Here is a 12,598-nt window from a genome sequence, read left to right as displayed (position 1 = left end):
AAGTGCGACTTCAGGGTCACGTATCCTATCCAGGTAGTGAATTTGATAGACAATTCCTTGTGTGAAGAGCTTTAAGCCTTGTGAGTAAAAAGCACTGTATAAACATCAACTGCTGTTATTGATAATTTCAGATGTTCACATTTTGCTCCCTTTTTGTGGGCACTAGTATGCACTTTTAAGTTTCTGGAAGATTTAGGGTAACATGATCAGTGCTAAATTCATGTGATCACTTGCTGTGCAACCATTTTGGAGAAAGTACGGGCTCTTTTAAAGTTGTATCCTTTTCCTCTCCATGCAGCGTCCCATCATCTCGATCTGTTGGGGTCACAGGGATTCGCGCCTGCTGATGGCTTCCGGACCTGCATTATACGTTGTCAGAGTCGAGCACAGGGTCTCCAGTCTGCAACTGCTGTGCCAGCAGACCATCGCTAGCTGTCTGCGGGATGACAAGGATATCAGCAAACTGACCCTGCCCCCTCGGCTCTGCTCGTACCTCACCACAGCCTTTATACCAACAATCAAGGTAAAAGGAAAGAAACGTGTGGCGGGGGTGGGCAGAGGAAAGGGTTGCTTGACTTCTTCCCCATGGTGCTCCTAAGTGACAATGGATAAATCATAAGATGTTATAATTATCAAAATTATAATTTTAAAAGCTTGATTAAGGGTCATTCCTGTCCTCTTCAAGAGCCCACTGATCCATTTGGTGCCTATTAAAATCTGAAAAGAAGGCTCACGCATGCTGATCTGCATTAGTCTATGGGGGTGGCCATTTCAAGGACATCCCAAGGGTAAAATATGCTGGTGACTCACAAAGACTTCTGAAGAAGCTCATGCTGATGGTAATACTGTGTCAGGGTTATAGGAGAGATTCACAGTGGTAAAACTGTTGCCTCCCTACTTGTTACATGAGTCCTTGTATCACCAGGAAGGTTACACTTAAGACCTGTGGCTGCCCAAATATTTCTACTGACAGTTTTGCTAACCTTACTGCTTCAACAGTGCTATGGAAAAATAAACCAGATATTATGCCTTTTCCTGTAGCACTAGCGGAGCCATCTGCTCAGCCCCTTTGTTTCATGGCGTTGTCCTCAGTCACATCTCAAGATTCCCAAACTCTTTATCACAGCCTATAAACCAGAGCATTAGCTGGTAAATGCCCTAGATGCAAACATATATTTTTGTGTTACATATTTTTTGTGTATGTTACAGCATTCTCTTGAGACAGTTTCAGGTCCTTGTTAAAACAATGCAGAGCTAGAATAAATAATTTGAAATCAATTATTTTCAGTGGAGTTGGCCCAGCTTAAATGAGAACAAATTATGCCTATAAAATAATGATTCGGCGCAGTTCCATTTGGGTACTGCTGATCAGGGCAATTTGTGTGACTGTGAAACATTTCATTTGCCAGAGAAAAATAAGTGCCTTGCTGTAACCATAACTCCTCGATCTCCAAAGATGCAGGGCATTTAACAGACCAGTGGTTCTCAGTTCTTTCTAGCATGCCTACTTCTCCCCAGGATGCTTTCCATGTTGTCCCAGAGCCAGCTCTGCAGCTCTCTAGAGCATCAGTGACCGTTGCTTGGCTGTTAGGGGTGGGGTGGGGTGGGCTGAAGGCAGCAGTTGGCTGTAGCAAGGCTGGGAGCCATGAAGGGGATCAGAGGGGCAGAGGGAGTACAGGGGCACACCGTTGCCGACAACCCTTCTGTCACCTCCTCAAGGGGATGCCGGGGTGAGGAGTGGCCGCAGGGCTGCGTAGCTGAGAGGCTGAAGCAGGTTCCCAGAAGCCGTGTGCCGCTGCTCGTTCATGGGTGTTTCTGGAGCCTCTTCAACACTGCTTTATACTTCACTCTGGCTCTCCCCCAGCCACATGCTCCCACCTCCATTGTCAGCCGTGCCTGCAGTGCTTGGCAAGGCATCCTCTTCCCTGCATACATTCCTCTTCCCCCTCCAGCTTGAGGACTGCATTAGAGATCACTCCTCGGCCCATATTCATCTCGCCAGGTTAAGGAGGCTCCTTTTTTCCCCCTACTTTTTTTTTCTTGTACTTTCATTTTGAAAGAAACTGTGTTGACTTATACACATTAGTAGCATTTGTGTCATACAGGCTATATCGTCCTAGACAAAAGCAGTCCAACTGCTCTAGGACTGAGCTTTTCATGGATTAATACAGCGTGCCAGCAAGCAGGGCAAAGTAACCCACCCTGAGCTTTGTGCTCGTGTATCTTCACACTGCATGCAAACAGGCCCTCAGCAAAGATGGGTCATGTGCTTGGAAGTGATAGAAGAAGTACAAGCTTCTTCCAGAACTGACAGCACTGTAGCATAGTGGGATAGTATGTACCAATACTAACCAGGAGTGGGAACCTGAGGCCAAGTTCACTTGGAGGGCCAGCAGGAGACCAGATACTCTTGAGACTTATACTTGACCACATTACCCAAGTTAAAAGAGAAGTTTGTGATAGAGCCGGGACTTGAAGACAGGTTTATTTTCTAATTCAGTGCTCTAATCACAGGTCCAACCTTCCTTTTTGATGTAACTAGTTTTAGTTTTCTCTATACAGCTGCTTTTGACCTAACTAAATAATACACAGCCACTCTGTCTTGCATGTGAGTCCTGCATAACTCACACAGTAACCTGTACTAATCTTGACCTGCCAAGTTAGACTTGGGTTCAAATTCAGTTAGTTGTGTTGGGATTGAGTCACCACAGAAAAAAAAACCAAAACAGTAACCTATAGGAAACTTTCTCTTTCCTTCCTTCATTTAATTAAGCCTCCTATCCCAGACCCAAACAATATGAGAGATTTTGTCAGCTACCCAACAGCTGGTAATGAACGGCTTCACTGCACGATGAAGCGGACAGAAGATGACCCAGAAGTTGGTGGTCCATGTTATACTCTGTACCTGGAATACCTTGGGGGACTGGTGCCTATCCTGAAAGGACGTCGTATCAGCAAGTTGCGGCCAGAGTTTGTCATCATGGATCCTAAAACAGATGGAAAAGCAGGTAGAATTTAATTGTTGCTCTCTATAAAAAATGGTTTAGAAATACTTCAGATATTACATCCTCAAGAGTTAAAGAAAATCTATATATGCAACATGGAAGGTGGCATCTGATTTTTTTTTTCTGATGTGAAAAAAATCTGTAGTGTGACCTAGGCTCAAGCCTCTGAATTTATATCATGCTGTCTTCTGTTTTACAGAAGAGAACTTCTTGTATTTTGAATAGCGGGGCATAGCTTGCTCATTAGCAGAAAATATTCTTTAGTCTCAATTTTGAAGTTGATTGAATGCTATTCACCCTTCTGAATCGTGTTCACTTGAGTTCAAACCAGTGGAAATTTGGAGTTTATTCTAGGCAGGATGAAGAACGGTTAATTTTCTCTGCATAGTTTTATCTCAACTGCTGCCTGTGGATTGGATTTATGCTTCTGATGACTGATAGTTGTAATTGATATCAGTTTTCTGAAGCAGCACTTACATTTTCTGGGGCCTGTCTTGATAGATGAAATCTATGGAAACAGCTTGATTTCCACTGTGATTGACAGCTGCAACTGCTCGGACTCCAGTGATATCGAACTGAGTGATGACTGGGCAGCAAAGAAGTCTCCCAAAATCAGTCGAGCTAGCAAATCACCCAAACTCCCCAGGTAATCATTTCTTGGTTATTTCTTCTTCTTTTTCCTCAGGTTTTCCTTTTCCTTTTCCTTTTCCTTTTCCTTTTCCTTTTCCTTTCTTAACACTGTCTTGACACCTCATAAAATTAAAAGCAAACTCCTCTGGGCCCAGAAGAGTCTTCTGGAGGAGTAGGGTCCTCTACAGTGTGCAGTTCTGGGGTGATCTCAGAGATTGGTGTTGAGGTGGACTTTGGGGAAGGTTCTGGGGCAAAAGGTAATGGGAAGCAATAGGGCACCACTTCTCCCCAAGCACTTTCAAAGAAAGATTTTATAAACTCTCCAATCACTGCCTCTGCCACATGTAAACTCTTGCCACCATAGGATATATTTTGTCCTTCAGACAATCCGTGGTTTTCCCTCCTCTGTGCTTAGGGTCCCTGGTCTAGTTAAAACCTTTGTTTCCTCAGGGATATGTTCAAATTTGTAAGTCAATGCATAGATGGCATAGATCCTGGCACAGGTGGCACTGCTGCTGTGGTGACCTTGCAAGGGAGCCTCAACAAACAGATCCTTCTACACACTGGGTTGACAAGCTTCTGTAATGATATGTAAAATAAGCTTATTATTTGTCTGGTTGCTTTCCTGCGAGCTCTTTGTTATATTCATTATGTATATAGACAGAACCCTCCACCTGCACAGAGCCTCACTGATGTCTGTGATGCTCCTCATAGGCACCGACATCTATCTGCCAGCATCATGTTATGGGATTGAGGTCCTGATGCCTTCTAGCTGCAGCTGACACTTTTCCAAAGACCTTATATTATGAGCTTGTCCTAGTATGAGGCAAAGAAAATGCATCCCTTTATCTGTGAACATAATGTGTGAAATACCGAAGTTTTAGTTTAGTAGTACTGGACAAAAGGACCATCGGTTCCTGAGCCTAAAACCGAAATGGTGCAGGAAAACCAACTGTCCTGCGTCCTCAGTTTTCTAAGACCGTATGTTTGAAATGTAACTCTTGTTCATTATTTTTTTCTACCAGCGAGCTTTTTCAGGTGCTTGATCTCTTATTCATGACACCCTTTGTATAGTGGGAGGTAGGAATAACTTTTAGCTTAGAGTAAGAACACTGTCAAAGTTTGTGGAGCCTTGGTTTGCTGTACTAACATGGAGATCTGCCAGCTGAGGTGTCATGTTTCCATTTCTTGAGGCTTTGCTCAAAGTCTGCATAGCTGAAATAGCTCAGCCCTACACTTTTTTATGGATTAGTGGAGGATATATTGTATCTGGGAGAGCTGCTGTAAGCTTTGTTAAATGAATCGGAAAGCATCTGGTTTGAGTTACTGCAAGTGCGTCAGCCCTTATATATCTTTAAATTTGACCTGTAACTCTCCATCCTGTAGACTCTACAGTCTTCATTAGTCATTTAGAGGACACCATTCCAGTTGTCTTCATTACATCTTTACGTTCAAAGACATGAATGTTGTACATTTTTGCATGCTCGTTGATGATTCTAATTATTGCTTTATATGCAGAATCAATATAGAAGCTCGCAAATCTCCAAAGATGTCACGATCTGCACAGGAGATATCAAGATCACCAAGGTTACCAATAAGGAAACCTTCTATTGGTTCACCAAGCCTAACCCGAAGAGAGTTTCCTTTAGAAGATATTACTCAGGTATTGTGCACATTGTTACCAGACCTGAGTCCAAATGCATCTCCTTCCAGATGCAGCAGGTTGTGATATAGATCCAATGATCACCAATAAAAAATTTTCATTTAATTACAGTAACTAGATGGAACAACTAGAGAATTGCATATTCCAGTTCAGTGTTAATGTTCAAAAATGTCAGTGGAGTATCAGGTGTTGTTTGATAAATCCTGGCACCACTAACTTCTGTCAGTGTGAATCCATGCGAGAGGTTTTATTCTAGGTGATGTTGTTGGCTATTTGAAAGTGTATGTGAAAATGCTTCATCAGTTTCTTAGAGCTGTCTTAATGCCACCATAGTTCTCTGCTTTGCTAGGGATTGCAGAGATAAGGAACTGTTTGCTTCAGAGGGCCACATGTTCTCTGTTTCATAATTAACATGGAACAGCCTTAATTGGAAGAAAGGCAAGGAATTAGCACTTTGTGCTCTTTGTGGCATTCATGTGCTGTGGATAAATGAAACTTAGCAGGCTGTAGAACTGTCTGGGTTACATATTTATTACTACCAGCCTGCACTCGTTTTGTTTTGTTTTGTTTCGTTTCAGCTGTTTTCTTCTGCTCTGTCGATTCACTTTTTTCTTTATATTGAAACATTCTAAATCAGTTACACAGCAGTGGTAGATAGGACCAAAAGTCCTTTGAATAGGGCAGGAGACCAGAGGCTTAGATCCTGCTCCTGATGCTGACAGCATAACTCTTGGCCTTTGAGAAAATCTCTTGGTCTTTCAGACCCATAATTTGATCACCATGGAAGCAGTGGTTTGGGAAGCTGTTTTGGAAGCTCCAGGAAAAATATGTTTCCCGTTAATGAGTAATTGATTTCTGTCTTATTTATTTTTCTATAAAGTGATTCATAAGCATAGAACCAAAAGGCATGGTGTATTACTTTCTGAAACACAGAATAGCCGCGCTTTTGGTGTGCAGGAGAAGGAAATATCCGAAAACAGACCTATTCTCACTAAGCAGCCGTCATGTCGTTCAGTTCTTCAACAGCTTTAATCAGCCTATGTGGCTGTTGTATACATCACTTCTGATGGTGTTCAGATATCAAAAAGAGACATCTTAATGACTGGGTAAAACAGTTGCTACATAGGCACATTAGGCTGTTTCAATAAAATAAGAGAAGCTGAAATTGTATTATCATTTGCAATAGCTTGATTGCTTTGCAGTTTTTTAGTAGAGCTTGATACAGATTTTATCAGGTGAAAATGATCTTGTTTTTGCTTTGCAGCACAACTACCTAGCTCAGGTCACATCTAATATCTGGGGAACCAAATTTAAAATTGTGGGTTTGGCTGCTTTCCTACCAACTAACCTTGGTGCAGGTAAAAGTAAACTCTATTGATTTTTTGCATGTCACACTCTTTCTAACAAATAACAAACTTATGCCATGTGATTCTTTTTAAGTGATCAAAAGGCTTCTTTAACAAAGCACTTATTTTCTGTGGACAGTAGGAATTAGATTTCACAAAATTCACTGTAACTAAAAGAGATGAAAATCTATAAATACAATAACGAGATGATCAATAAAATGTTAAAAGTCTCAGTTGTAATAAAAAGATTAATTAACAGTCAAGCCCAGACCTTTATTTTTACAGTTTATTTGAACAAAACCCAAACAAATGAAGAAAATTATTGCAAGGCTATAAAAATTATAGGGTTTAAGTTACTGTAATAGAAATATTTTTAAAAGTCAGATTTTTATAGTAATTTAGATACTAATTATACCAAAGTAATGTTAAAAAAGCTCTTATAGCATCATGCTGAAGATTCTTCAAGTCAGTGCATAGTCTTATCATACAATTCTCTTGCTGGAGCATCAGTAAATTGGTAGCCTTCATTAAAAGTAGCAGTTGTCTAATCTCTTGACCTTCTTCTGTGTACGCCATTTCTCCCTGGTGAGTCTTCTTGGAAGGAAGAAGGCTAAGTAAAGAACAGGTTACCACCTAGCGGAACTGTGCTCTGAATTGAAATATTAACACAAGTATAGGAGTTTTACGAGCTCTTTGGAAAACTTAATTTTTTTCCTGCGTTGCATTATATAGTTAGATCAGGACTACATAATGATGCCCTGGATGCAGAATTGGTTAAATAGGTATCTTTTGTGGCTATATTGACTACTATCAGACAAGAGATGGATTCCCAGCTACCGGGGAGAGGACTTTCTCTGGCCCAGCCTCCAGGCAAAAGTTGACCTCCCAGGATGTTGTCACCCTGGGGACAACTGGTGTTACTACTATAGGGCAGTGGCCTTCTATTTAATAAAGTGTTACGGAAACCCTTGGGTTTGTTCCAGCCACTTTTTTTTCAAGTAATTTACAATTTTCTGACATCTGCATTTGCAATGATTGTCAAAAGATAGTGTAAGAATGGCCCTACTGGGTCAGACCAGGGGTCGTTTTCATTCCGTCATTGTCAGTGATGGATAGGTAGGGAGGATATGAGCATAGAGTAAGTGTATAGTGATAATTCCTTCAAATGTTCTACCAGTCTCCAGTGGTTTGGGTCCCAGGGACTTCCTGAGCCAGGAGGGGTTTCTTTGTATGTAGTAACCCTCAACAGATTTCCTTCCTGAGAGCTTTCCAGTTTTCCCCTAAACTCACATAAGACTGTAGCAACCTGTGGTGAGGAGCTCCAAAAGTAGAATGGAAAAATTATTTTCCTTGTGTAAAAATAGGTCTGAATACAAGATTAAGTAATTAATTATTTCTGCAGATTATTTAACTACAGAGATGCTGCTTCTATTTAAAGAGAAATAGCTGAAAGTAACAATCTCTTTTATCCTCTTTATGCAAAGTGTTGCATAGTGATTTGGCTAAGAATGGCCCATACATGCATTTGTTCATTAATACATTCAATAAAAATAGTCATAGCCCTTCTGTCTGCTTTAAATTGATTCTTTCTTAGCTGTAGATACTCTTTGTGTAACAGATTTAATTTTTTTATTTCTTGTTATACTTTTTCTCCAGTAATATATAAAACCAGTTTGCTGCATCTGCAGCCTAGGCAGATGACAATATATCTCCCAGAAGTGCGGAAGATTTCAATGGACTACATTAACCTGCCTGTCTTTAATCCAAATGTTTTCAGTGAAGATGAAGATGATTTACCAGGTAAGGAGGAGCTGGAGGTCTGCCATGTTATGAGTTAAGCTAGATGGAGGACAGATCACTTGTGTCACTAGCCCCCTCTGGTAAACACACAAATCAAAATCCCTTAGTCTGATGGGGTCCTGTAGAACGGAATTAGAATAAGGCTAATATGTATTACAGACATTGTTTTCTAAAATATGTGGAAAATATAATCTGTATAGAGCTGCTAAGTTTCCAGTTCATTGGAAAATTAATCATCTTCTATTTAGTTCACTAAGAAGTCTCTGTAGACTGATGCCTTGCATTCTGCATCTTTGTAGGACAGATTTGTAATGTGTTGGAAGCCCAAAAGGGTCATTCTTGTGACCTGATGGCAACAAAGCACAGCCTGCTGATAGGAGCTTGGGTTGGAGGGCAGGTTCCCATAAAGCTCAGCCACCCTGAGAAGTGATAAATGCCCATTGGATTTTTTATCAATACCAAGTGTTACAGAGAGGCTAAAATAGTAAAGTAGTCTATAAACAAGGGAGATCAGGAAGAATTTCTCATTTCATTGAGATGTAAGGTAGAACATTCAAGCAGTGCAGGGAAGGCTTGGATGCAGGTGATATGAATGTAAAAGGCAGGTGAAAGGACTGGAAGTACTCAGGACCGCCTCCAATCAAAAAAAAAAAAAATCATCTTGCCAATAAAATTAACAAATAATAGATAAGAAGATAAATTAATACATTTTCAAAATTTTCACATCAGTAAGGGATTCCTGTTGGCCAGGTCAAAGGTTTCTGGAACTACAGGAGTGGCCGTCATGCCAATACTCGTTAAGAAGGAAGGAGTGTGAGCACTGCAAAGGAATTAAAGGCTTGTGCTAGAGTCTGTTGAAATAAATGGAAATACTCCCATTATTTCAGACCAAGGTTTTGACTGCTGAAAGCACCAAAGCTTGTGTCTGACCCAAGCATCAGAGTAGTCCTCTGGACTTCTAAGGAAATACTTGTGTGCTTAAAATGAAGCCCATTCTTTCACAATTTGGGGCTTGGCTTGCCTAATTTACGTCTACATGATATTCATCTGTAGGATCCAAAGAAAATAATAGAGACATTGATGATCGTATATATATTATGCATAGGAAGCACTCAACATTTTCTATTATGAAACGTGGTCCAAGCTGACAGAAAGTAATACAAAAATTAAATAGAAAAAAAAAGTTAATATAAAGTCCTTTCATTCTTTCTTGAAAATTGGATTAGATCTGCAATATCAATTCCTTTTAGAATTAGATTCGCAATATCAGTCTCCTTTAAAAGAGCTGAGTTGCAGGTTGGTGAACACTACATAAATGTAGGGAAAATTGTTAGAGAGTTTTGTTACAACTCTTTGAGAAGGCTAGTAAAAGAATCATACTACCCTGTCCTCCATAACAGCCTTCCTCTTCTTGTCCACTTTTTTCTTTCTAGTTTCTTCTGAAAATTCATTTCTGCCTTAGCAAATGGAGGCTACTTAAATCTTAAAAAAAATTTTGGGGGATATCCTTTTTTAAAGCCTGCATTTAAAGGAAAAAAGTGCCATGTACTAATGGGAAAAAATATTGCAGTGTAAATAATGATTACGTGATAGATTAAAAAAAAATAGTAGAAAGCTGCTCTTGGGCTGTGCAGTGTTAATAGTGAGGTACTCCTGGGACAGGTGTTTTTTAATGTAGTCAGTAAAGATTTGGCAAGGTAAATGGACAGTGAATTGATTTAACTTGCAAATTATGCAAACAGATCAATTAAAAACCATTGGAGAACTGAAAAAAACATTGGATTTAAGCACTTTGGGATATTAAGCAACACTGAGAAGAATGAGATTTTCTTTGATAAGGCACTCAATACCAATGACAGCAACATTCTGAGTTTCTCAAGCCAAGCTAACAATTAAACCTCAAGCTTTGGCAGATAAATTGCGAACCTGCAGGGTTCAGCATGAAAGCACAGCCTGCCAGCCAGCCAGCCACAGAACCACACTGCCTTAGGGTCAGTTAAGTTTAGCTGTCAGTCTTCTAAACGAACGAATAGAACTACCATAAAAATTTGCCAGCATAGCCACAGACCTGTCTGTATACCTACCATATTCATGACTGGTGCTGATAAAAGCCTAATGATATCAAAAATGTAATTATAGGGCATAGGTAGATGACTAGAATTTTAATTAGAAATTAATTAGGAACTGGGCAGTGGCTGGAGGAGTCCTGACTAATGGATCTCTTGCCTGATCTGGTCTTGCAAATCAGAGGTCTCCACAGAATCTGGCACGCTTAAATGATTCTGGATATGACTCCAGGATCCTGGATATTACACTAGTCTCTTTTCCTCCTATAAAGCTGCTGATGTAACTCTCTTGTTATTTTCTGTGAGTTTTATACAGGAAAACTAATAAAGAATCTGCAAGATTCTTGGGGGTTTTAATATAGTATTTACTGTTCCCCCTCAGTATTATATTTTTTTCCTTCTTATCTTGACTTCTGCACCTGTATGTACTTGGTTCCAGTGTCCTCGTTTCCCTGCCGCGCTCCAGCTTTTTCAGTGGTAGTTCCTGTTGGAATCACTCTCACTGCTTTTTGCAAAAGGATTTGCAAGCAATTGAGTAAGCTCCATGCTTCTGCTTAAAATAACCAGAATTGCTTCTTGCCTTACTGTCACTTGTTCACCACCACCACATGTGGGAAACTTCCTATATACATTTGCTTCTTCTCACATTTCTGATTGCAGTCTGTCCAAACATTGATGCTGAAGTTGCCTTGACTACAGTACCCACTTCTTGAATCTTTTTGGCTTCCCATCTATTTCCTCACATATTTTCCATACAAATCTTCTTTCAAGAACTTTTATAAGTTTTGTCTGTATTTCATTCCATCATATTCCTCTCTTCATATTTCATCTTCCTTCTTCTTGCGTTACTGATTACTTTGTCACCCACAATACTCAAGAGATAATACTACTTCCTTTTTCCCAACTGTTGTCTGTAGTCTCCAGCTTTCCTAAGGTCATTGACTCTGGGGACATTGTACTAGATACTACACAGTGCCTTCAGTGCACATCTTTGACTTTCTTTTTATTTTCCTCCACTTCTTCTTTCTTTTCTTGATGACAACAAACATCCTAGTCAAAACTCACAACTGCTGTCAGATCAGGGCAGGCTTGAGGAGCATCGTTTCATCTTCCTCCTGAAGCTGGGTCTAGCATGGCACGGTGATAAGCCTGGCACCTCTCAAGCCTGACTGGCTCTAGAGGGAGTCAGCCTGGTCCAGCGGGGACTTTTTTGTGCCTCACCATCAGGTGGCAGCAGCTCTAGAGGAAGCCAGGAAGCCACGTTAGTGGCCCTAGATCTAGGGGCAAAGAAGCGGTGGCAGCAGCCACAGGTCTGTGAGTGGGTTTTCCTTTCTGTTGTTTGTTGATGTATTTATTATAAAAAAACCTCCCTGAAAACTATTGAGTTCTGATTCAGCAAAACTTTTATTGATTTGAGTAGCAGTGGTTAAAATTGGCTGATAAGCGAATGGTAATTCAGACCCATCAGGCAAACTCCTTGCTCTGTGAAAGTCCATGGCAATCATACTGTAGACTGAAAGTGAGCTCTGAACTTTACCTCTGAAGCATCACTCCCAAGAAGTTACTTTCAAGTTGACTACCAGCTGTTACAATGGGAATCAGTGGAGACAGGCTAGCTTACTTGTTCAAGCTAAGGTCTCATCCGTTGATTTTAAGATCTGATAGCAGTCCATCCAAATGCAGCAGAGCACTTAAGCAAGCGCGTAAAGATAGCAGGTATTTTAAAAGTCGAGGGGAAAGTGGAATGACAAATCGCAAAACACAGGCAGTGGTTTTTTCTTCCAACTAGCTTTAAAAAACAATTTCCCCCCAGTTTCCGAGTTTTATGTCAACATTGCCATGAAGTTTTCCCATTAAATGTTTTTTAGCAACCTGCAGGTCTTCCCTAGGTGCTGAAGAAAACCCCAAAATACGTGCAACACTGCTTCAGGAAAATTCCCTATTTCGGTGCCTGTTACCCAACCGCTTGCCTAACCGCTGCAGTCAGCGAAGGCTCGCGGCCCCTCACCCCTCTGGGCCCGGGGCTGGGGTGGCCCCACAGCACAGGCCTCGCTGCCGCCGCCGTCGCGTGCGAAGGGCCCTGGGGCA

General features: G+C 40.8%; 1 protein-coding gene across 1 annotated transcript in view; it reads left to right on the top strand.

The window, feature by feature from the left end:
- TULP4 (TUB like protein 4) overlaps nt 1-12,598 on the top strand; it is a 131,159-nt gene that overhangs the window by 106,461 nt on the left and 12,100 nt on the right. Inside the window, exons 7-12 of the mRNA XM_049800399.1 lie at nt 299-523; nt 2,774-3,008; nt 3,507-3,651; nt 5,154-5,298; nt 6,563-6,656; nt 8,301-8,444. Coding sequence (XP_049656356.1) covers nt 299-523; nt 2,774-3,008; nt 3,507-3,651; nt 5,154-5,298; nt 6,563-6,656; nt 8,301-8,444 — 988 coding nt within the window. The remainder of the gene's footprint in view (nt 1-298; nt 524-2,773; nt 3,009-3,506; nt 3,652-5,153; nt 5,299-6,562; nt 6,657-8,300; nt 8,445-12,598) is intronic.

Source organism: Accipiter gentilis, chromosome 5 (genome assembly GCF_929443795.1).
Source record: "Accipiter gentilis chromosome 5, bAccGen1.1, whole genome shotgun sequence".
Taxonomy (NCBI): Eukaryota; Metazoa; Chordata; class Aves; order Accipitriformes; family Accipitridae; genus Astur; species Astur gentilis.
The sequence above is the reverse complement of the archived record's forward strand: the minus strand, read 5'-3'. Positions and strand labels throughout refer to the sequence as shown.